We start from the raw sequence: 26,286 nt of genomic DNA on the forward strand, positions 1-26,286 counted from the left end.
ACTTTTCAGACCACTTGCTACTTAGACAAATTGCTTCTTAGACCAGTTGCTTCGTAGACCATTTGCTAATTAGAACAGCTGCATTATAGATGAAGTGATACTAACCTGCTTTTGAAGCGACCCTCTTAAGGTTCTCCTTGCGGACCCCAAATAAAACTGTTTAATCGTTTTCAAAGTCATTTATTTGAGATATCGAGCGTTTTTTTGACAAACCGGTTTATATACTGATTCAAATAGAAACCAACGGATTAATTCACAGAATATACTTTAAGATAAAACATAAAAGTTTTATAAAGGACTTCCTTTTCGAGGTCGTACCTTCTTTGTGGTTTTACTTTCGTTTTTGACCGACTTCAAAAAGGAAAAAATCACTCCGTTTTTTATGTACCTACGTTTGTCGATGTCTATTTTGACGACCATTTTTTATTCGATAGTGCTTGTACTCTTATGTCAGCTTTTTTGAGACTGCCTGACCACTAGAGTGGAGCGAGGTCGCGGAGCGGCGAGCGTGATAAAAATCCACCATTTAGTACAGGTAAAGTAAGGCGTAATACGACATTATGATTGGTTATTTGGAGTCTTTTGCTTAGTAGCGACATCTCTTGTCTGGGTGAGCGGTTGGTTCCGAAAGAATGTGACGTCTCTCGATGAGAGCGAAACATAGATGTCGCTAGTGCTGCTGCATAAGTAGCGTAGTAGAAATAAGCAACCTGAGATATGTATGCATAGGAAAAATTCGTGTCTAAATTCCTGTCCAGCGGTGGTGTAGGGGTTAGAGCACGCAGCACGGATTGCTGAGGACCTGGGTTCGATTCCCAGCGCTGGTCTCTTTTTCTGGTTTTTCTGTGCATCCATGTCTCAGTTTGTATTTTCGATGACGTAATACGACAGTTTGGCGGCAAAATATGTACATCAATAAAACTTTGTTTTTAACTTTATCATGGCACTAGAAATAAGGATTTGCCGAGTCCTACCAAAATTTAGGCTAGGACGCCAAAATTTTGGTAGGACTCGGCAGATCCTCATTTCAAGTGCCAAGATAAAGTTATAATTAGTCAAAATACCACGCACAGGACTCATCACGCTAACACACACGAGTAATATTTACCTCGACGTTTCGGCAACATTACAGTGGCCGTGGTCACGAGTAGACTCTCGTGACTCTGACTATGAGTGAAAATAACGATAGTTTAAGACACTATAAAGTTATAATTGTTATAAACAAAGTTTCATTGATGTGTATACATATTTTGCCGCCAAAATATGCATTTTTTCCTGTACTGAATAAAATTGCAAAAACCTCCGCTTATCTTTAGTGGACGGGGAGTTAGTTTAGCTTAAAAAATTATACAACAACGGGAAGCGGAGGGAGGAAGAAGAGCGGGGAAGCTTCGCGAATGGGAAATAATTCGTAACTTTGCTTCGCATTACTTTCTCCCTCCGTTTCGCTATCTAGCTATGCGACTAGGGTTGCCATATGAAAAATCGAAAAGTCCTGACAAAAATGCTGATCACGCTTAAAATCCTGACATTTCTTGTAACACATTTAGGGGGGGGGGGGGGGGGGTATGGTCAGGCAATTTGCGACACAGAAAAATAATAATAGGAATCTTCATAACAATCCATGTGACAAGGAGGAGAGGGCGAGGTCAAAATTGGTGTGACGTACTTTATGGATGGCCCTTTGACGTAGGTTGAAGAATGTGCCGGCGCGGCGCTGCGGTCCGCGGTGCACTGTACCGTGGATCTGCGCTTCCTTTTCCGTTCGCCCGACTCCTCCCCGACACTTTTTAGGGTTCCGGAGCCAAAATGGCAAAAACGGAAACCTTATAGTTTCGCCATGTCTGTCTGTCTGTCCGTCCGCGGCTTTGCTCAGGGACTATCAATGCTAGAAAGCTGTAATTTTGCACGGATATTGTATGTAAACTATACCAACGAAACGCTTCAGTAAAATTGTAAAAAAAACTTTTTACGGTACCTCCCATAGACGTAAAGTGGGGTTGTTTTTTTTTCTTATCCAATACTGTAGTGTGGGGTATCGTTGGATAGGTCTTTGAAAACCATTAGGGGTTTGCGAAGATCGATTACTTAAATGATTTTTTTGCGAAATATTCAACTTTGAAGTGCAAATTTTCATGAAAATCGAGCGTCCCCCCCTCTCTAAAATCTAAACCGGTGGGTGGAAAATGCAAGGACCTTGTGCAAGGTCCGCCCGGATTGCTACCACCATCTTGCTCGCTAATCCTTCCATGAAGCAGCAGTGCTTACGAGTAGGTACACTGTTGTGTTTCGGCGTGGAGAGTAAGACAACCGGTGAAATTACTGGCACTTGAGGTATCCCATCTTAGGCCTCTAGGTTGGCAACGCATCTGCAAACCCCCTGGTGTTGCAGGTGTCTATGGACGGTGGTGATTTCTTACCATCAGGAGACCCACTTGCTCGTTTGCCATCGAGTCGAATAAAAAAAATCCTGTAGGTATATACAGCGTGTATTTTTGATACTACCTCAAACTTTAAGGGCAGTTAATGAAGGCCCTAATAATCACATGTTATTATGTTTTAGTAAAAAATTAAGACTTATTATTTTCCTTACAAAATTAATTAGCACGCAATGTATCACTACACGATACTACTTTGTTTTTATTCAAAACGTCGCACTTGTTGACGTGACAGCTGTCACAGAACGCTTCTCTCTCGTATCAAATTATTGTAATTACGCTCTGGTAGTTAATCCTAAATTAATAATTTGTTTTGATATCGGTTCACAGCACTTAAATCTTCGTCTGGTTACAGTTTGAGGTAGTATCAAAAATACACGCTGTATAATCAGAATCTCGGAAACGGCTCCAACGATTTTAATGAAATTTGGTATGTGGGGGTTTTCGAGGATGACAAATCGATCTAGCTTGGTCTTATCTGTGTGTCACTTATCATCGAGTTTTAGCCCGAGCAAAGCTCGGTAGCCCAGGTACCTACTGATAATCTAATTGATGGACTCATTAGAGTTATACAGGAAACTATCCACTACCAGACTTGGTGTGATGTAGACATTGATTGACATTGATTTTCGATTCCATGTCTTAATTTCTGTTTTGGGCTTGCACTATTTAACTGTCACACTAAGAGACATGAATCAATATTTAATGATGATTAATTTGAGTAAGATGGTTGACCCTTGAATCGTCGACAAACTTTTTATTAACTATCAGTTCAAAGTCAACGTTCCTCATATATTTTTCATCGACTATTCATTTTTAAATCGCTGATTATTAAGTTGTAGAATATTAAAGAATTAAAAAAAAAATATATTATCGATGGAAACAAATTAATTCAAAGAGAAATTATAGCAACTGAATATTATATGAATCGTTTTTGATGAAATGAAATTCAATGAAAAGTTTGTCAACAGAACAAGGGGCACCCGAGTAGGTTCACAATTCCATAAGGGTAACTTTAATAAGACGTACATTTTAAATAAGAAACATTAATGTAAGCACAACACAGCTGCCACAGCCACAAGCCACACGGCCACAGAGTCGACGGTGGCGCCATCTCGTAGCGGCGCGAACAAGGCGACGTCGTGGTAGTTTGAGCTCCAGCCAATCAGGGGCTCGTCTCGATTTTGAACGCGGAGCCAAAGTTCTAACGGACGGAAGTACCTGTAATTTAAAAAACGAATTTCAGAAACACTGTACTTATAACGGCGATTTTTTGGACTCAAATAAAATAAATGATTATTCATGAAGACGTGCTCCTAAGCATGTTAAAAGTAAGTATAAATTGCAAACATTAAATTATTCTTTCATTCGTTCGTTCGTTCATCCATTTCTTCAGTCATTCATTCATCCATTCATTCATACTTAAAATAATGAGCTTATTCCAAAAGTTTATAAAGAGTTGTCCAGGGGACACACACACACACGGCGTCAGTGACTTACTTGACCAGTGACTCTGGCGAGATCCTGTTGGTCTTCCCCTTTGTCATGGCTCTGATGACGTCAGACGCTGTCTTCGAAGCTCCTGGATGCATCAGCTCACTGCAACAAAAGGGTTAAGTATCTCAATAATGATCTATAAGGGAGAGGAGTCCCAATGCAAGAATATATAAAATCAATATCAAAATCTCGGAAACGTTGTCGTGTAGGTTGTCGTTGTCGGGGATGACAAATCGATCTAGCTCGGTCTTATCTCTGGGAAAACGCGTGTCATTGGGTTTGAGTCCGAGCAAAGCTCGATCACCCAGGTACTACCGTTAAATAGGCTAGTGGTGTAAAAAGTTCTTATAATGGTTCCGTTAGTTAGATTAGCAGGAAATGTAACATGTATTTTTTTGTCAATTAATCTAAAAATGTTGAAGATAGAATCCTCTACCGACCACGACAACTCTGTCAAGAGTGTGGCGAAATAGAAGAGCAATGATTATTGCTAGACCGTACCAGGATGTCACTGCCAGATTATTGTATTATCATCGGATTTACATAAGTACGCCAAATTTTAAACAAATCTGATCACTGGATTCAGTTGCAAGGTTTGAACCGCACTTACATATGTAAGTGCGGTAAGTACCTATCACCAATCACCAATCATTGCAAGTCAAATAATAATTTAATTAATATCCGGATGTTTTATTGATATTATCAAATTTGCAGGTGGTAGGACCTTGTGCAAGGTCCGCCCGGATTGCTACCACCATCTTGCTCGCTAATCCTGCCGTGAAGCAGCAGTGCTTGAACTGCTGTGTTCCGGCGTGGAGAGTAAGACAGCCGGTGAAACTACTGGCACGTGAGGTATCCCATCGTAGGCCTCTAGGTTGGCAACGCGTCTGCAATTCCCCTGGTGTTGCAGATGTTTATGGGCGGTGGTGATCTCTTACCATCAGGAGACCCAATTGCTCGTTTGCCATACAGTCGAATAAAAAAAAACAAATAAATTTCTTTCAATATATTCCATACTCTTGGCGCTATGAAAATAATATTTTAACGCTTCGATCTTACCATAAGGGAACCCTAACATTAAACAATGTTTATGAATGATTGTATTATAAACAACACGCATATTTACGTTGAAAACCCTAATAACTATAATTGGTCTCGCAATGAGAATAAGATAGATAGATAGATAGATAGAAACTTTAATCGTCATAACAAAATAACATGGCTCTATACACGTTTTTGATAAAAACAAAGGAATAAACATTAACGTAACGGCCCGGGGTTTTTGTCACAAGCTGCTGATTTAAAGGGTTCCGTTTTAGTGTTTTCGTGATGCAATTGGCTCTGTGCACGAAATCAGCGTCACCTAGCATCCGCAACTTTGTTGGCTCTAAGGCCACGTTTTGAAATTTCATCGCGACTGACTTTGTGACAAAAATCAAAAATATCACGTATTAATTTATAATACAAATTACTGTGATATAGTGATTTGGGTGGACAAAGGGTTGTGAATTCATTTTTGGTCATTAAAACATATGAGGTAAGTAAAATTTATTCAAAGAGTGTGTTTTATTTTGCTTAAGTCAGGGTTTGTTTACTTCATGTTTATAGTTGTACTTTTACTGTAAAACAAAATGATAAAGCTACTCGTGCTTTAATGGTTTCTTTAATTAATAGTAAACATATATAATTGTTCTTGTATCGCTAGTAATAAATTAAATATGGTTTTCAAATCGAAATGAGTATCATTTTGAAGACCGGGTTTTTGTGAGTATCGCTCCAATATATAATTTCAACCACAAACCGTTTCAAAGGGAAAATTGTTGGTATCTGCTGGACATGTCCGGGACGTAGAGGCTCTTCAAAACATTCATTACTAAAATTAGGTAGTGAAGTCTAAACACGCAGTAAACGGTTTGTTTGCAGGTGGTAGGACCTTGTGCAAGGTCCGCCCGGATTGCTACCACCATCTTGCTCGCTAATCCTGCCGTGAAGCAGCAGTGCTTGCATTGTTGTGTTTCGGCGTGGAGAGTAAGACAGCCGGTGAAATTACTGGCACGTGAGGTATCCCATCTTAAGGCCTCTAGGTTGGCAACGTGTTTGCAATACCCCTGGTGTTGCAGATGTTTATGGGCGGTGGTGACCTCTTACAATTCAATTCAATTCAAAATTCAATTCAAAGATTTATTCAGTAAATAGGCCGCAATGGGCACTTTTACACGTCATTTTTTTTAAACTACCAGCGCTTTCGGAAAGACCATCATTGCCAAGAAGAATGCGCCGCAAGAAACTTGGCAGAAAATCATTTTTTTTTTTTTTTTTTTTTTTCATTTTTCATTACCATCAGGAGACCCACTTGCTCGTTTGCCTTCCAGTAGTATAAAAAAAAAACAAATTGCTTTGTTAATGACGTATGACAGATGACATAGCCTACATTATTTTTACTTTTGGCCACTTTGAGCGCTGCGATATATTTCATCACCCCCACCTAGTACTTCGCACCCAGCGAATAGCCATGCATTGCATTGCGGGTGTGTTCTTTACGGCCTCGTGATGTCATCATTATCATCATCATCATCATCATCAGCCTATAGCAGCCCACTGCTGGACTCGTGCCTCCCCCAATGAATTGCGCCTTGTCCTCGGCTCGACTTATCCAGCTGTAACGCAACTTGAACGAGGTTGCTTGTAATACTTTTTATATATTTCAAGATATTTAAGTGACTGTAGGTACTGTAGGAACTAGGCTGTATACCGCTGGCAGGTGGTAAAACTGACCACCTGGCAGGTTAGATTAACCTAGTTTTGTATAAAAGGATAGGATTTTTATATTGTTTTTCTAGAATTTGACTTTAAAACCGATTGACAGCGGTATACATGCCGGGAGCGCAGATTGCTCCCGATAGCCTAAGCGGCTGGTGCCATTTTATGTAAATCTATTTATAAGTACTACCAAGTTCTAAAATAAAATATAATTAATTAATGATTGAAGAAGTTATTTATTTCATAACAGTTTAAAGTCACGCGCGTTGATCCCCAGTACCTAAGCTCTTACTAAGTTACAGTCCCCACAGTACTTAATTACGTACAGCGAGCGAAAATCGCAAACGATTTATCTGTCGCTGGGTGTAGCACGCTTACGTGTATCATCAAGAATAACTACTTAGCATTAATAATAAAGAAAAGTGATGGGATATTAAGATATTAAGGCTGGTGACTGTACTACGGGTACTAGGCAACAGATAAACATACTTAAATAGATAAATACATAGTCAAAATACCATATACGGGACTTATCACGTTATTTTTACACAAGTAATATTTACCTCGACGTTTCGGCAACTCAGTCTACTCGTGACCACGGCAACTGTAACGTTGCCGAAACGTCGAAGTAAATTATTACTTGTGTAAAAATAGCGTGATAAGTCCCGTATATGGTATTTTGACTATGAGTGAGAATCACGAAAATTTAAAACGTGATAAATACATACTTAAATACATATTAGACATCCAAGACTTGAGAACAAACGTTCGTATTATTCATACAAATATCTGCCCGACCGGGGCAACCCTCATTGAACGGAAATATATATATTTGAACTCTTCTAAAAAACACCGACTCGCGTTTAACTTTGTCCAACCACCCGCAACCAGACTAAACACAGTCTTACCATTACGAACTGTGAAAAATCATGAAACCACCCAATCGAGACTAAATATACCTACGGTCAAGTGCGAACCCTGTCCGAAAGATTAAAATATAATCAAAGCAGATTAGACAAATTGGCCAAGTGCAAGTTGTACTCGAGCACCGAGGTGCCGTACAATATGTAGGTACCTACGTCAAAATAAATAGCTGTATCTAAAAAAAAAAACAAGTTTTATTAGAGTCCAGCTTCTAATTAGAATGTTATTTTATATTAGTCATATTTAGTTGGATTTATTTTCATTATTATTTTTCGTTTATCACTATCCTGCGGGAGCTATGAAATTTTCAAGGATAACAACTGTCCTATGTCCTTCCCCGGGACTCAAACTATCTGTACATGTAGGTACTTATATCGAATTTCATCCACATCGGCTCAACGGCAACGTGAAGAGGTGACAAACAAACAGACATTTTCGGATTTATAATAATTCGTAGGATTGTGTGTTACGAATTACAGCTAACAAACGACGGACAGACGAACGGATGGAATCACAGAGTAGCAACATTTTTAGGGCTTCGTTTGTTCCTTCGATCGGATAGGTACGCCTTCGGGGCACCGAAACTAAACAATCATCTATATAGACGATTTTCTTTTGTCCGTGATGTTGTTAGTACGGTCAAGGACTTCATGAGCCACCATGGAAACATTTCAAAGTAAACGTCAAAGTGACATAACATTAATTAACAATGAAAATCGTTATGACTTTTCCTTTGAGAAGGTTTCATGTTAATAAATTTTGCTACTTTACGATCCCACTGAATAATAAAACTCATTTGATGACGAGATTGGGCTGAGTTTATCACGTTGGTCGGCGTCCTTACTCGGTATGGGTACTGGCAGAATACCAGCGCTGCGGCTGACCGCAGCACAATGCTGCGCCAGCGCCTGTTCTTCAGTGCATCACATGGCTTCTCATTTATGTGTCTGATCTGTTTAATTGTTATTTAATTTATGTTTTTATTTAATTGATAGTTTTATTACTCTTTAGCTACTAAGCCATGTCTTTGTTTTGAAGAATAAAGATTATATCTATCTATCTATCTATCTATCTATCTATCATGTTGCTCATGAATTAAAGTCCTTGATCGTACCTAACACAAAAAACTTATAATAAACACGAAACTTAATTTACTCGTATACTAACGTGTAACGTTTCGAAATAATTCTGATCCGTATTGGCGATCTCTAGCTTTAAATAGAGTACCTATTTTATTTATTGTGTTCAAGAAATAGTGTTATTTGGCCACGTAATTGATTCACAAAAAAATTGGTCACCCGAACAGTTTACCACCAGCGATTTGTGTCATAATGATCACTCTTCCTATTTTTAATTTTCTTTACCTACAAATAAAACGGTCTTAAAAATTAGTCTTCAGAAAATTTTATTTCATAATAATTAATTGCCCGCATCTTGTTTTACTTGGGATTGCAGCTCTAACATAAGTTATCATTGTAGGTACAGTCAAGGGCAAAGATATCGACACGGCCAAAGTTGCAAAAATATGTATACACGGCCTTAATGTTAAGTGCATAGTGTCGCGTATACATATTTTTGCAACTTTGGCCGTGTCGTTATCTTTGCCCTTGACTGTACAAAAGAGATTTATATTACTAACGTTATGAATATAAATGGTTCGGAGTTATAATCGTTTGTAACATGTACTTTATAATTATGATTATTATAGTATAAAGTTATATATATAACATTTTCGGCCTTGACATGATCACCACTGCTCATGAGTTACCAACTACTCAAAAGGATCTCGAAAGCCCCGATGTCATAGTTGTCAGGAAACATTGCTGACGGAAGTTGATTCCACGATTTCACTGTACGTGGCAGGAAGTGTCGAAGGAAACGCACAGTGGTAGATCGCCATTCATCAAGATGATAAAATGACATGTAGATTTATTTTTGAAAAAAAAGACAAGATATAGGTACATAACCTGCGATATATTTTTTTAACATTCAAAGTGCTTTTTATAGCTTAAAGACAATGTCGACGTTGAATTCGAAAATGGACCGGTTCTTTTTTTGCGGATCCAAAATGCAAAGCAATTAAACAGACGGTTTCTTTTGCTAATACGGAGGCCGCTTTGAGGTGTTTTTGAAATTAATTATTAATTTCAGGGTTGCCACTCTAGATAAAACTTCAAAAGTAATTTCTAGTCTTTTTTGTTTATTCGACTGGATGGCAAACAAAGTCTTTTTTTTATTTTATTTTTATTCGACTAGATGGAAAACGAGCATGTGGGTCTCTTGACGGTAAGAGATCACCACCGCCCATAGACACCTGCAACACCAGGGGGATTGCAGATGCGTTGCCAACCTAGAGGTCTAACATGGGATACCTCAAGTGCCAGTAATTTCACCGGCTGTCTTACTCTTCACGCCGAAACACAACAGCAGGGCTACTAGAAACTCGAAGTTCGTGTCGTGCGGTCCCTCTGAAACTTAGACTATTTAATACGAGAGCGAGAGGGACGGTACGATACGAACTTCGAGTTTCGAGTTTCATAGTAGCCCTGCAGTGCAAGCACTGCTGCTTCACGGCAAGATGGTGGTAGCAATCCGGGCGAACCTTGCACAAGGTCCTACCACCTGCGTAAAGTCTGCTGTAAATTGTATCACCTGCTAAAATCTATGCCTTATTTTATTTACATCTATTGTAAAATTGTAAAGGGTACATGGGAGACATCGCTCTGAAGCGATAAGGCAGCCTATTGCTTACATTGCAAACTCTCTAGGTATATATCTGTGTTTTCTATAATGCTTACCGTGTTGGTGTTCAATAAATAGTATTTGTATTGTATTGTAAATTGAGGCTACTTTAGTTTAATTTGCCTAGAATATGGTTTTGAGTAAAATGCAAATTCTTTTTAACCGACTTCAAAAAAGGAGGAGGTTATCAATTCGGTTGTTTTTTTATGTTTGTTACCTCAGAACTCCGTCATTTATGAGCCGATTTGATGTCTTCAATTAGGTCCTATAAGCACCAAATCAGGATCTGATGATTGAATCTTAAGGAAATTAGGGAACTCTTCAAATGTTGTAGGGACACCTATATTAAATGGATATATTTAGTAGTAACTCGTGCATTTGCTCTTGAAAATCATCATTTGGTGACGTGGAACTGATGATGAAGACCACAGTTGACCATCGGAGTTACTACTCAATAACAAGTATTTCACGGGTTGAATTTTAATTACTTTAACACAGTTGCTAAGCAATTTATGCTCCTCGTAATGCATATGGTAAAACGGGTGGTGAAGCACCAGGACTTCTCAATAATAAACAAAAATTAGAAAAGCAATCTTTCGTAAAAGGTGACGAGCAGTTTTTTTTTTTTTTTTTTTTTTTTTTAATTCAACTGGATGGCAAACGAGCAAGTGGGTCTCCTGATGATAAGAGATCACCACCGCCCATAGACACCTGCAACACCAGGGGGATTGCAGATGCGTTGCCAACCTAGAGGCCTAAGATGGAATACCTCAAGTGCCAGTAATTTCACCGGCTGTCTTACTCTCCACGCCGAAACACAACAGTGCAAGCACTGCTGTTTCACGGGTAGGGTTGATATGAAACTATTGTATCTTAGATTATTAATACTAAAAAGAGTTAAAAAAAAAATTATAACAGAAAATTGAAACGATTGAAACAAACTACTAAAACCATGAAAATAATTTTCTACCAGTCTGAAGTCGGTGCCTCAGCACGAGCCAGCAGGAGTGATTGAAGCCCAACATTAGTGCGTAGGTGAGGTAGATGACTATAGGTAGATGACTTCAGACTGGTAGAAAATTATTTTCATGGTTTTAGTAGTCGGTTCAATTTTTTGTTATATATTTTTTGTTGAAATCAAGAAGAGGCATTCATTTCAATATTGAGAGAATGATGGAGGTATAATATGTGAATGAAATTGTAATATGTTTGTTTTAGTAAATTGTGAGTTGGAACACCAATTGTGTTTCTTTTTCCAATAAATTAGAATCCAAAAATATTTTATTTTGTAAATTAGAACGAAACTATTACAGTTCATACTACAAAATATTTAGAAATGTTAGCAATGTTATTTTAATATAGTATACTTTTTTTAAACGACCCAACACTGCGTACAATTCGCTTAGGGCAGGGCTCTACTAACACCGGATATTCATATATACCTGGGTCGAAATTCTTTTTGTCGTCTTGTTTTTCCCCGAATAAAAGTGATTTAGTACAATTTTTTTTGTATGGGACATAGTGGCATTTTTTAATTTTTCTCTAGGTAAATATTAATTACACTGAAAAAGACAAACAGTGGCTTCACATTTTTATTATTTGTTAGAATACATCATGATCGTGACAGTGGTCAGAAATAAGGCAGCGAAAAGAACTTTAACCACCTAAATTTGAATGGCACCCTCGGTGCCCAACCCGACTCCCTAAATCCTATCGTGCCAACCCTGCCTTACCGAGCCTACATTGCTACGCGGTACGCACGTATAGCGAAAGTTCACTTTCCGTATTTTATTAAAAGGAACAACTAGTTTTTTACCAATTAAAAAAAGTAGAACTCATCATCAAATTCTAATGCCTCTGCCACATTCAAATGCCTCATTCTGCCACTCAGTGACGCTATTTATGAGTAATTATCTACTTAAGAAAGCTAAGCAAGAAAATGGGATACACAAGCCTAGTGTTTGAAGCTAGGATAACAAATCTGGTTTCGTATATACTCGTATACTAAATACTTGTTACATTTCTAACCATAATAGGAGTTAAATTTACTCAGCAGCACAAAATTTTACCCACTCTACATACAAAATTACCTAGTACTGCATATATTTGAGGGCCAGATTTATTGCCACTCAGTATACTCAGTATACTAATACGGCCATTATGAGAAGTTTCCAAAATCTGAATCGACAAAAAACATAATATAGGTAATTGAATAGATTCACATTCGTAAGTTTTTTTTAATAATTTTGCACAGTAATCATTCAAAAATCTCTCACGAACACCGTGATTGGCTGTTTAGGGGTTTCCTTAGTAAAAAAAAAAACTTTAATCCCTAGAGAAAAACTAAAAAAAGTTAGAGAAGAGCTTTAGTACGCAGACTAAAGTAATATTTTAAGAGAATGAGAAGTGAAAAAATTTAAATCTCACTTATACGATATAGCTTTAACTGTTAACTGAATTCGGTAAGGTTGGTCCTGCGGGGCTACTAAGAAATTCGAAAAGAGAAATTGGAAAGAGAGAGAAAGAGAGAGAGAGAGAGAGAGAGAGAGAGAGAGAGAGAGAGAGAGAGAGAGAGAGAGAGAGAGAGAGAGAGAGAGAGAGATAAATTTGAAGTGTCATAGGATACGATATAAATCGAGCAACATTTTATGCCTACGAGTTTAAAATTTATCAACTTTATCTGACTAAGTGTGTAAGTGATCAAGTTTTTCGAGTTGGTTGGTCGGGGGTGCAATGGCATGATTGGATTTAGTTCGCGTAGTTAGCCAAGATATGTGGATCCACATCCCCGTTAGCTCATCCAAATAACATTCGTTTTGACAAGGTACTTTCAGGATTTAGTACATTGATTAACTGCGTAAACGCAGCACTTCTACGTTTTTATATTGCAACATTCTTTATACTTATATATGTATACGATACCTACCAGTCATATTGACAACGGTGTCGGTGATGTTATATTTAAACGAATATTTGTAAGCCCTCTGACTTTTTCTATTAAAATACTTATACATTGTGAGATATTTTCCTTCCAATGCTATGGATAATCTTCGGCATTTTAACGCACAACACAAAATAACACTTTAAAATACCACGCGCAAACAACATTAAACTTTGACAGCAATAGACAGATGACATTTGAATTTAGTGTTACCAGTGCAAGAAATTAGTTCTATTGGTTTTCCGAAATATGGCGAGGTTTTTTATAATTCTGACGAGACTTTAAATATGTTATTGTAACCTGTGTTGTAACTATTCGTAATTTTAAGTAGTCCATGTTGTTAATGAAACTGAAGTAGAAAGCTATAATGGTGATGATGATTAGTTCTAAGAAAGGCGCCAATCATTCATTCAGTCATTAGCCATAGGATTGGAATGTGTAAATTGGCGTAATTTTCCTAACCTACGGGCTTAAAAAAATGTAAACATGTGTTTTAGACGACGATTTTAGAGCAGTTTTTCCAAATTACGATACGTCCATTAGTGAACGCTTGAACGTAACAGCGTTTAGGGTTTTAGGGTTCCGTAGGCACCTTAAAATGAAGAACAAACTTTGTAGGGTCACTTTGTTGTCTGTCGGTTTTTCCGTCTACTAAGACCTTTTCCTCAAGGACATTAACACCCAAGGCTTTATACATATACTGTATTAATTAAAAATGTAGTTGCGTTGAATACTTGCCACATACCTATGTACCTACTTTGACGTATTAGCATTAATTTCTGTCTAAATGGTTATCTGGAAAAGGTTGCTTTTAAGCGATAAAACCGCCCAGCATTTTATCTTTGTGTAAAATTAGCATCGACCTCTATGTACAGACTGTACGTTTCTTTCTTAAGTACATCAAAACGGCGCAGAAAATTCGTTCACCGCGCGGGTTCGTGAACCTTTCACTATAGTTGGTTGACGTCTGTGACACAGATGTCAATGAAAATTAGGGACTTAGGGGCTGTTTCACCATCCATTGATTAGTGTTAACTGGCGGTTAGGTGTGGTGCCGTCTCTATTTGTTTTGTTCGAATAGACGGAGACGGCATCACATTTAACCGTCGGTTAACGCTAATCAATGGATGGTGAAACAGCCCCTTAATGTTTGTATTTTTAACCGACTTCAAAAAAAGGAGGAGATTCTATGTTCCAATGTTTGTATTTTTTTTTATGTATGTTCACTGATTACTCAGTCAATTGTGGACCGATTTTCAAAATTTTTTTTTAATCGAAAGGGTATTCTTCTGAGGTGGTCCCATTGTCCCAAAGTCAAGATCTGATGATGGGGTCCTTAGCATTTTTAGCATTAAAATAAGCATTTACATTCAGAAAGTATCATTTCAGCTCAAATTTTCCAAATCAAAAATACACTTTCAGTGTTCTTTGTTAAATTTCAGTGACGATGATATATAGTGATAATGATACAGTAATGTTGTGATAGTGATACCATGCTAGTGATATTTTGATAGTGATGTAGTGAAGGTGATACTAGGGATGGGTGGTAGTTTGCGCCGCAGAAGTGTGCCACCAGTACTAGCGCTGCCTCAATGCACGCCATAGTGATGTTAATTGACCTCAGCACGCGTCCAAACTTCCGACTGCGACACACATCGCACTTATGCATCTTGAGGGTCCTGCTGCTGAGATGTAGTTACGAAAATATAGTGACGGTCATATAGTTATGGTGATACAGTGAGAGTGGTGTAGTAATAGTCATACTATGTTAGTGATATGATACACACAGCTGATCTGTTGATAGTGATATAGTGACGGTGCTCCTAGTGATGTTTAATGACAGCTTGCGTCCAGCCTCCCGGCTGCGAAACACATCGCACTCATGTACTCGTAAGTGCCCCGAATGCCCCGCCGTCACACGCAGCTGTGCCTTTGATGCTGATGTAGTGACGGTCATGTAGTGATGTTGATACAGTAATAGTGATGTTGTGATAGTGATTATGATATTTTGATAGTGATGTAGTGACGATGATATAGAGGCGGTCATGTAGTGATGGTGATACAGTAATAGTGATGTTGTGATAGTGATTATGATATTTTGATAGTGATGTAGTGACGATGATATAGAGGCACTCATGTAGTGATGGTGATACAGTAATAGTGATGTTGTTATAGAGATATAACTTTTTGATAGTGATATAGTGACAATGATATAGCGGCAGTCATTTAATGATGGTGTTAGTATGATATTTTGATAGTGATGTAGTGACGGTGATACTAGTGATACTGACCTCAGCACGCGTCCAGCCTCCCGACTGCGATACACATCGCACTCATGCAAATGCCCTGCGTGCCCTGCTGCCATACACAGTTGCTCGAACACTTGGAACTCCAGAATTGTTGCTAGGAAGTATTTGATGTATTCCTGGGAACAAGAAATGAAGTTAATACAACTGTGGGGAAGACAAATCTATTTCGTTAGGTAACTCGGTGATTAAGGAATTGTGAGTTAAGGGCCATTGTTTGCTCGAATTTCATATGTCATAACGTCATAATTTATCGTTTTCTATGTTTTTCATTTGTTATAAAATAATAACCTAACCTAATTGCATTCTATAAGATTAATTCTTATCTTCACTCTTTGCCACAATGCTATCAGATTTAACAATAGAAAATTCCGAAAATACAAAAAGTAACAAATTTGGAGTTGAAATAAAAAATACAAAAAGACTCCAAAAAACCAATCATAATTAGAACATTCATTTTGAAAATCAAAGTATAATATACCTAAACATATAAATAAAACTAGAATTAATTGAGATATTAATAAGTAATAAGCAAAAAAAGACACCATGATATACACTATTATCAATAGAAATATTAAATTAATGTAGGACTTTTTTTAAATTTTCAAAATATTTATAGATTTTAGTGATGTTAGCGTTATTTTTAAGATATCTACCAAAAATTTACTTATATTTAGTGAAAGTATCTTAGGTTAGGTTAGTTCTTTGTCTTCTTTTTAAATGTTAATTTCATGTGTTTTATATACATCAAACTAATTAAATCCGTTGAATAATAAAAAAAGGGTTTTTTTGCTTGTTTACCAATTTAAGTACTGAACGAGTAAGGGGTATTCGCATTTAGCTGGTTTTTTTTTTCAGTTGAATTAAACATGGGACTCACTTGGTCAGATATGATGTGGTATTTCGATCCAGGGTCGAAGTCAGCTTCCGACCTGGACGTCGGCGGAACCACGCCCTGAAAAATAGGGATCCTTTAATCCGTGTCACCATGGACCCTGCCTGCTTAGGGCTTGTTACCACTCATCGACAAAAGTGTGACAAATAAATGTGATGCCGTCTCTGTTTATTCGGACAAAACAAACAGAGACGACATCACAGATATCTGTCATGTAACAACTATCCTTTTTTTTATATAAAACGAGGGGGAAAACGAGCAGACGGGTCACCTGATGGAGAGCGATCACCGTCGCCCATGGACACCCGCAACACGAGGGGAATCACAGGTGCGTTGCCGACCCTTTAAGGAATTGATAGGCTCGTTTTTTAAAGATCCCTAAGTTGTAACGCTCCGGGAATGTTGCCGCTGTAAGCTGATTCCAGATCTTCGTCGTGCGAGGAAAGAAAAGCCTTAGGTCCTTAGGTGGTAAGCAGGCCCCTAGAGTCGTCGAGTGTTGGAAAATAGCGCGCTACTGTCTAAAATTGTCGCCACCAGTCTGTGGGCAAGTGTGCAAAATGGATTCATCCCTCAAGGTTTAGCAAAATTTTATGCAGTTTCAATAAAATTTACGTCCACTTGCAGGCTTAATCTAGGTTTATGTGGTCTTAAGTCTTGTCAGATCCATACAAGAACTGTCAGTTTAAGCCTTAAATCGAGTTTTTAAAAAGCCTACAAGACGTCCTTTAACTTTAATTGAATTGAATTCTAATTTGACATTTTTAATTTATTTTTTTATTTTTTATTCTCGCTGACTATTTATTATACTTAATAAGATTTATTTTTTTGTATACATTTGACGATCCTTTTGTGAATTTCTTGTAATTAACTGACATGTGCTTATAATGTATTTTTTCAAAAGGTAATAAATTAATCTAATCTAATCTAACGTATGAACGTTACGAGTATGAACTCGTAACTTCGAAATTATAAACTTAGATAATTGAATAGTCAAACGAACTTACCCTTAAGTGAAGTTCGACTGGAATTATGCGAAGTGTTGTCTCGTCTGAAGATGATGAGAGTTCACAAGTGTAGTCCCGGCTTCATGACTCACTGACGCCACATAATTTTAAAACGACTGGAAAAACGCCTACACGGTGCTGCCTATGTTATCTGTAATCCACTTCATTAAGTTTATAGACACACCACTTTCGATTTTATAGCGCAGGGTTGTCGAGTTAGCTTGACTGTATGGGTAGGGTGGGACTCATCATCTTCAGACGAGACAACACTTCGCATAATTCCAGTCGAACTTCACTTAAGGGTAAGTTCGTTTGACTATTCAATTATGCTCATGTTGTCTCGTCTTCGATGATGAGAGTTCACAAGTGTAGATGTTCAAAGAAAAGCTATAAAATCAAATGTTTTATTTTAAATATTTAGTAGAATATTTTGGATAAAACAGAAAAACAACCTAAACATATTACTTATTTCCAAACACAGCTTCAGCAAAATTAACATTATTCAGAATAGGTCTGTTATAGAACCGAGCAAAAGTCAATGAATCTCCAGTCCAACCAGCCGTTCTACGGATATCATCGATATTCACTCCCTTAAGATACGCGACGGAAGTAGTAGCGTGACGCGTGCTGTGGGCTGAGAATATTGAAGTATCAATACCACTCTGTTTCATTACACTCTTTACCCAACGGCTAATTGTACTGGCTGTCACACATTTGTGAGGTTTCCTTAACGTAATAAACAAATTACTAGTTGACCTTAAAGTTTTGGTGAGCTCAATATAATTTACCAGAGCCCTGGCTGGGCATATATTGACCCTTTCATTGAAGAATGGAATTGTAAGAAAAGGCTGACACCTATTGGGCGCTGAGGTCTTAATCAACTTATCAATTTTAATATTTATACAATCACTTCCAATGACTATATTTTTTATATCAATTAAGGACAATGTTTGTGCTCTTTGGCCTGTAGCAAGAATTAATAAAGTTGCAGTATTTTTTGTATTTATCTCCAAGTTATTTTGAACTGAATGCTGATTTTCTATGAAATTTAAAAGAATGGACACATCCCATGTCATATTATACTTTGGGGCAGACGGCCTTAACTTGTAAAAACCTTTAAATAATCTCTTTATATTAACTGCATTACCTATATGTGAACCTATGAGAAAAGAAAGAGCTGACCGAAGGCAATTCAAGCTTCCATATGATAATCCGTCATTAAATTTCTTAGTTAAATATATAATAACTTCTTCAGTTGTAGGATTACTTAAGCATATTTTATGTAAATTACAATAATTGGCCCAGTCAACAATACTCGGTAAATATTGCTTCATAGTATTATTTGAAATTGAAGACAACATAATATCCACCGCTTCATTATTAATACCTGAATCTAAAAAGGTTTGCCGGATAATACTCCTGCCATCAGGGACAGGCTCCGATGAAGGGGATGTAACAACCTGGAATTTTTTAAAGTCAGTAAATCTTCTGAGGGTCTGAATACTAAAGGTTTAGAACACAAAAGTTTGGTGAATATCGGGAACCAGGGTTGAGTTACCCAGTATGGTATAATTAAAATACCCGTTGCTCTGTCTGTTATAATTTTCTCTAATGTTTTAAGAACCATTGAGAATGGTGGAAAAGCATAGAAAAAATATTGGTTCCAACATATTGTAAAAGCATCCACTGCATATGCCTCTGGATCTGGATGCCAGGAAACAAATATAGGGCACTTTGTATTAGTTCTTGTTGCAAACAGATCAATTTCAGGTGTTTTAAAAACATTAACGATTTTATCATAATAAGTAGAGCCGAGTTCCCATTCTGTGTGACCTAATTCTTTTCTGGACTGAAAGTCAGCTATTATGTTGTCTTTAGTATTAATATAGGTAGCAAAAATCCATATATTTTTTGATTCACAAAATTGCCAGATTGACTTTGCAATACTATGTAAGTGGGGATATTGAACACCACCTAACCTATTGATGTAAGATACCGCTGTGACATTGTCTATTCTAAGTAATAATTGAATGTCTGTTAAATTCTTAACAAAGCACTTGATACCAAAGAATGCTGCCATGAGTTCCAAGGAATTAATGTGAAGATTAAATTCATCATCAGTCCAAACACCACTAGCTGTCTCAGTCCCACAGGAAGCACCCCATCCTCTGCTAGAGGCATCACTAAAGATTTCCAAATGATAATGGCTCTTTCTTATAGGATTGTGTGAATTTACTACATTCTTAGCCCACCATCTTAGATCTTCCTTGCACTCATGATTTAGCTTTGTATATTCTTCAAAGTTGTCATTGTTATGTTTTAATGACAGGTATTAATTTCTTTCTAGTTCTTTGGTGTATAGGATTCCATACCTAGTAGCAGGGCAAACTGAAATTAAAGTACCTACTACTTTTGCTAAGAATCTAATTTTAACACATTCCTTATTACGCAATTCTTTGATAAGTTTTAGGCAGTTATTTACTTTCTCATTACTAATACTGATTGACATATCAGTACTGTTGAAAATAAGTCCTAAATAAGAACACTTTTGACTTGGTATATTCATGCTTTTTTCCTCGTTAATAATAAAACCTAAATTTCTTAAGAGTTTTCTTGTTGCTTGCATGTTTCTAATACAACTATTATAACTATTTCCAAGACAAAGCCAGTCATCAAGATAAATAACTGAAACAAAGCCTTGTTCCCTAAGGTATGCTGCTATTGGTTTCATTATTTTAGTGAAAGTTAGGGGCGCTGTACATAGGCCAAAAGGAAGGACTGTAAATTGGTAATAATTCCCCTGAAAGAAAAATCTCAGATATTTTCTACTGTCATTGTGCATATTAATCATATAATATGCATCTTTCAAATCTAATGTCATTAAAAAATCATCTTTCTGTAATATTTTGCACACCGTTCTATAATCTTCTAACTTAAAATGTTCTGTTTTGACAAATAAATTTAACTTTTTAAGATTTAAAATGAACCTAAAGGTTCCATTTGGTTTTTTAACAAGAAATATAGGTGAACAGAATTGGTCTTTCTGTGCATCACATAGCTCAATAGCATTAATAGTCAATAACTTATTAATTTCTGACTTTAACTGTTGAACTTCGAGTGATGTAAATTTATCGTTCTGAGGAACAGAAGATTGATATGGCTTAGCCTGTAGAGGTATCTTATACCCCTTAACCCAGTTAAGGATAGTAGAATCCTTGGTAATACTGTTCCAAAAATGGTAACAGTATGGAAGTCTACCAACCTGCTTGTTTACTTCCTGTTGTGTTGGTAGGGCCTCTCTTCTTTCTTCCTCTGGAACTGTCCGCCCCGGTAACTGCTGTGTGCTGGCCCCCCTGCTGCTGTTCCGCCGTTCATCCTCACGTTGGTACGAGGAGGGCCCCGCCAGTTTAAAGCCTTATTGTTGGCAGTAAAAGGTTTCCTAGTAGCATTGCCGTTTTGTTTATTATTGAACTTCCTGCTATTATCTGGTATTTTCAGGTCACTGCCTGTCTTTTGAACTGTTCTGGCAGTTTTTATTTTTTCACCAAGATTCTCACCAAAAAGATATTCTTTGGGTTCTGATTGAACAAGAAATTCCTTCATGTCTTTATTTATTACTGACAGGACTAGCGATCTCCTTCCTTTTGTGTCCAAATAAATTGAGTCGCACAGTAATCTGGATGCATCATTCAGATTTTTTATAATATTTAATTTGTGAACTTGTAAATCTTCTTTAATGCATGTCTGTAAGGCTGAACCTAAGCATGCCAATGCATTGGACACTTGTTGTTGTCTCTTTTCAATTAATTGATCCCTTCGCTTAGCCATTTCCTTGTCTGCCAAAGCAGCACTGACCTCTGGGTTTAATTTGGGCGGGGACATAAGCTCGCAGTTAACAAAAGCTGGATTATCTTTGGCTAACTTATCTTTTTCTTCTTTCTTCATGCCTTTCTTAAGAATTTCTTGCCATCTCACAACTATTTTGTTGTGAAGGGGCTGGGCCTTTTTATCAATACTGGGTCCCTCGCCCAAAATCTCCAAGATTGAGTCATCAATCTCCTCCTCCGTCGCCAGTCCCGTTAAATCAGTGCCTTCTTCGACAAGTTCATCCAAGGCTTCTGGATTAATATTCTCGACATTGTCGTCGTGGGACTCTTGTGACGGCGACTGCAAGCGTGCATCGCTAGCGGCTGCAATGCGAAGAGGATCGTTTAACAAAAAACGAAGGCAATTAGCATAGCGTATGCATTCCACATAACCATGTGAGTTCCCGCAGAACTCCCCTTTAAGGTTAGTATAAAAAATTGTAACCAGTGTGTTCCCACAGAACACCCCACAGGCACACCATATTAAGTACAATTCGTAATAAGGTTAAGGATGATGAGATTATTCAAATAATAATTATCTTCACGAAAGGAAAAAACCAGAAAAAACAAAAGCATGATAGGAAAAAATGGCGCGTTGAAACATTGCGAATGCAAAAGCGTTTTACCTTTTTCGGACTCCGAATTCTTAATTTTTTCGTCAAGTTTCCTTATCTTTTCCAATAAATGGGTTCTTTTTTCTTCTGTTGATCTTTTCTTCCCCATATTGTTGCACTTTTATTAGAAAATACTATTTTTCCGGAGAGAAACGTGGCGTCGAGTTTTTGACATAAAAACCGAATGAAGTGGATTACAGATAACATAGGCAGCACCGTGTAGGCGTTTTTCTTCTAGCTTTAAAATTATGTGGCGTCAGTGAGTCATGAAGCCGGGACTACACTTGTGAACTCTCATCATCGAAGACGAGACAACATGAGCATAATATGTAACATAGAGCATGGTTGCTAGTGGTTTGACCTTTTTATGTCAAATAGCTGGCAAACGAGCATGCGGGTCACCTGATGGTAATCACCGCCGCCCATGGACACCTACAGCATTATTAGGACTGTGGGGCCTGAGGCCTGAAGCAGAAGATCGTGAGCTCAAAACCGGGCTCGCATAGTTGAGTTTTTCGAAATGCATGTCCGAAATTAGGGTGATGGCATCAGTCATGGACAAGAACCAATTGAATGATTATGTAGCGGATAACTCACGTCTTAAATCGAGTTTAGCTCGACATGTTAATAGATTTAAAAAACCGGCCAAGAGCGTGTCGGACAGGCCCGAAATAGGGTTCCGTAGCCATTAAGAAAAAATCAAGTAATATTTTTCTAAGGATTTCGTATTTGATACCGAATCGACCATAGTTTAGGTATATTTTATACCTTATTTACTCTTAAACTACTAATAATTCTCAAGCAAACTTAGCCGTTATAGTTTTCCTTGACAGTTTGATATACTTACCATCCTGAATTTTTTCAAATTTTTTCACCCACCGGTTTAGATTTTAGAGGGGGGGGGGGGGTGGACGCTCGATTTTAATTTTTGTACCATTTTGTCGGCATAGTTTACATTATATATCCGTGCAAAATTACAGCTTCCTAGCATTGATAGTCCCTGAGCAAAGCTGCGGACGGACAGACAGACAGACATGGCGGAACTATAAGGGTTCCGTTTTTGCCATTTTGGCTCTTTCTAAAACGTGTGTTATCCGGTACAATATAATTTAATATTAGTGTCTTATGGTAGTTTCTGTTTATAATAACACTAATGTTCAGATAAATCATCATCATCATCATCATGTCAGCTATCTTTCTATCATCAGCAGCATCATGTGAGCTAACTTTGGGGGCGGCAGACGTGAACTTGCCTTCGAAATCCAAAAGCTTAATGGTTGGTTACTTGACCTGAAATGTATATTTCAGAACCAAATTATTATTATTATTATTTTAAAATTTATGACGGTGGAAGCATTCTACACTTCCACTGAACGTAGATATAGTTTAGATATAGTAAGTGTTTAGTATTGTAACTAAGGGACCCCATACATCCCTGTATTTCTTTTATTATTATTTTTTGTATTTTTTTTCTTTAATTGTATAATATAGTTTTTAAGTATTTTATTTGTAATTATATTTTTATGAAAAAATGACTTTCTGCCAAGTTTCTTGCGGCGCATTCTTCTTGGCAATGATGGTCTTTCCGAAAGCGCTGGTAGTTTAAAAAAAATGACGTGTATAAGTGCCCATTGCGGCCTATTTACTGAATAAATCATTTGAATTTTGAATTTGAATTTTGTCACCGAAAGACGTCCACTGCTGGACATAGGCCTCCCCCAAGGCTCTCCACTCAGACCGGTCTTGTGCTTTCCGCATCCACCGATCTTAACCAGGTCTACCAGCAGCAGATAACTGATAATCACAACTAATAAAGTTCATGAATGTTGAGCTAAACGCATTAAATCCTTGTTACTCACTTATTACTTAGTAGGATTTGTATTTGTATTACCTGATACCGTAGCTTCATTTGCCACCATCTTGAATTCATATTTTGGACGCCATCTTCGAACACAGACCAGCGCCACTGGAAGTTTAAATTAGCTAAACATATTGCGGTTTTTAACAGGTTTCTTGTCCCATGAGGCACATGTGCCTCATGCGTGACTTTACTGGTAGTGGTGTAAATAATGCAGTTGTTCTTTCGTTGTTGTCGATATATAATAAATTTTATTACTTATTACATTATATTATTTTTATTATTGGACCACATTTAGATAACCAATGAAAATTGCTATGGGACATTTCATTACTTTACCATTACTATGGGGGGGGGGGACGTGTCAAAAGAACACTGCACATTGCTTCGTGGTTGTACTTTTTTCCATAAATAAAGGTTTAGTAGGGTCACTAGGGCCCCTTCTTTAGTCCCATCTCGTAACCAGATTTGGTAGTTAGCTACAAAATAGGAATTCTGCTTTCCAATCTTGTAGCTTGCTATCAAATGGGAACGATTTTTCCATCTTGGAGCCAGCAGAGGGCTCCCACGAAATTCAAAAATCGAAGTTCGTTTCGTACCATCCCGCCGACACTTATATTGTTTAATATGAGAGTGAGCGGAACGGTACGATACGAACTTCGATTTACTTCGCTGATTTGTTAACTAGATAAAAAATCGAATTGTGCTTTCCTATTTTGTTCTGGCATTGACTCTGCTAGGAGCTTTCAGGTTATACTTCGGTTGTATTTGCTTTAAGGTAATTTGGACCCTTTACTTTTAATTTACAGTGTTATTATATGATAGCTACTATTGTTGTGAACGTACCTGGTCTACCATGAAGGCAAAAGGCAAATAAGCGACTTTCTCCAAAGCCATTGTCATCAAGAAGTTAATGCTCACTTCATAAGGGTCGTGGGACCTGTAATAATATTACCAATTAGCTCAAGTATCAGACAATTCATTTTTTTTAGTAAATTTTGATCACCTCTCTCCCCATGACATGAAATTGTTAAGTTTTGATCGCTACATCATCATCATTTCAGCTGCAGTAGGATGTCCACCAATGAGTCCATACTCCAAGAACTCGGCATTAAACAGCGTCTATCGTCCATAGTGCAGTCTCGCATCCTTACTTTTTTCGGACACATATGTCGTAAAGGAGACGCAGCTATGTTGAAGGCACTAGGCCACGAGGTAGATCGCCTATGAGATGGACAGACCAGGTCAAAGCAGCAATAGAGGGACCACTACACGCAAGCATAAGGAAGGCTGTCAGGGAGGAATGGAGGCGTATTGTTAAGCTTGCTACCAGCACCTAGAAAATGATGACCACGACCACTCTGTCAAGAGTGAAACGACGAAGAAGAAGAAGAAGGATGTCCACTGTTGGACAATGGACTTAGGCCTCCCCCATAGATCTCCTGTTGTTTCGATTGGTAGCGGCTTCATGTCAGCCTTCAGCCTTCTCTTGTCAGCAAGATATTTGTAAGTTTTGTTCCCCTCTCCCGATGTCAGCAAAATTATACTGCTTAATGTTTGACCCTTTCTTCCCCTATGTCAGTAAAACTCTATTAATTTTTAACTTTTTAACTCCTATTGTCAACAAAATTTCATTAATATTTGACCCTCTCTCCTCTTGTCAGCAAAGTTCTACTGATTTTTGACGCTCTCTCTCCTTTTGTGAGCAAAATACTACTAATTTTTATCCGGTCTCCCTATGTCAGCGAAATTCTATTAATTTTTAACTCTCTCTTCCTTTCATCAGTAAAAATAACCATGAAGCGTTCCGCTCTTCATTATGCCATTGATTTCAATACTAGGTTCCATACAAAAATGTCTATGGTCCGTTTTTTACCTTATTCCACGTACGTAACCATCTTACACAACCAGCAATGGAAGAGGCCAAATATGCCCCACTTCAAAGAGATTTCGGTAATGTTACTTTCAATTTAGGTTCCGAAAAGTTAAGTACGATGACTAATAAAGAGTGTAAGGCATAATTGCAACCACAACACGCAAGTTGAGCGACTGGCAGCGGCCAGGACCTAATTAAGCTGGGAAATTTGGTTGGTTTCCCATATAATCATTTGGTTTGTTTGGTTTGGTGGGTCCTGGTTGGATGAGGCCCTTTTAAGGAGCTGGGGCGACGATTGAGGGAGAAGGGCAACGACCCCCGCTCAGGGTCCTGGTTAGTTCAGCAGGTCTCCATTGCTATTCAGCGGGACAATGATGCTGGTGTAGGAACCTTTGGGTCGGGCAGGGCTCTGGGCGGGGATTGTATATGTTAAAATTTGTTATGTTATTTGTTTGCGTATTTTATAAAGTTTGGCGAGGCTTGTTGCGGATGTATTAAGGTGTTATTTCTATATTCGGTGTTATTTCACATTCTATTTCGGTTTCAGCAAGGTTTTATCGCAGAG

At 37.7% G+C, this 26,286-nt stretch overlaps 2 protein-coding genes across 2 annotated transcripts in view; both read right to left on the reverse strand.

The window, feature by feature from the left end:
• Nucleotides 1-3,300: 3,300 nt before the first annotated feature.
• The window catches only part of LOC141443391 (angiotensin-converting enzyme-like), a 50,037-nt gene continuing 27,051 nt past the window's right edge, over nt 3,301-26,286 (reverse strand). Inside the window, exons 12-17 of the mRNA XM_074108635.1 lie at nt 24,692-24,785; nt 23,879-23,953; nt 16,489-16,563; nt 15,594-15,727; nt 3,939-4,037; nt 3,301-3,659 (exon numbers count right to left, since the gene is read on the reverse strand). Of these exons, the coding sequence (XP_073964736.1) occupies nt 3,485-3,659; nt 3,939-4,037; nt 15,594-15,727; nt 16,489-16,563; nt 23,879-23,953; nt 24,692-24,785 (652 nt within the window). The 3' untranslated portion in view covers nt 3,301-3,484. The remainder of the gene's footprint in view (nt 3,660-3,938; nt 4,038-15,593; nt 15,728-16,488; nt 16,564-23,878; nt 23,954-24,691; nt 24,786-26,286) is intronic.
• Nucleotides 17,896-22,278, reverse strand: LOC141443392 (uncharacterized). Its single transcript, XM_074108637.1, has 3 exons — nt 22,000-22,278; nt 20,770-21,697; nt 17,896-18,967 (listed from the first exon to the last, which is right to left on the reverse strand). The coding sequence occupies exons 1-2, from the start codon at nt 22,094-22,096 to the stop codon at nt 20,778-20,780; spliced, it is 1,017 nt and encodes a 338-aa protein (XP_073964738.1). The 5' UTR covers nt 22,097-22,278; the 3' UTR covers nt 17,896-18,967; nt 20,770-20,777.

The sequence above is a fragment of the Choristoneura fumiferana genome, chromosome 27 (genome assembly GCF_025370935.1).
Source record: "Choristoneura fumiferana chromosome 27, NRCan_CFum_1, whole genome shotgun sequence".
NCBI classification, from domain to species: domain Eukaryota; kingdom Metazoa; phylum Arthropoda; class Insecta; order Lepidoptera; family Tortricidae; genus Choristoneura; species Choristoneura fumiferana.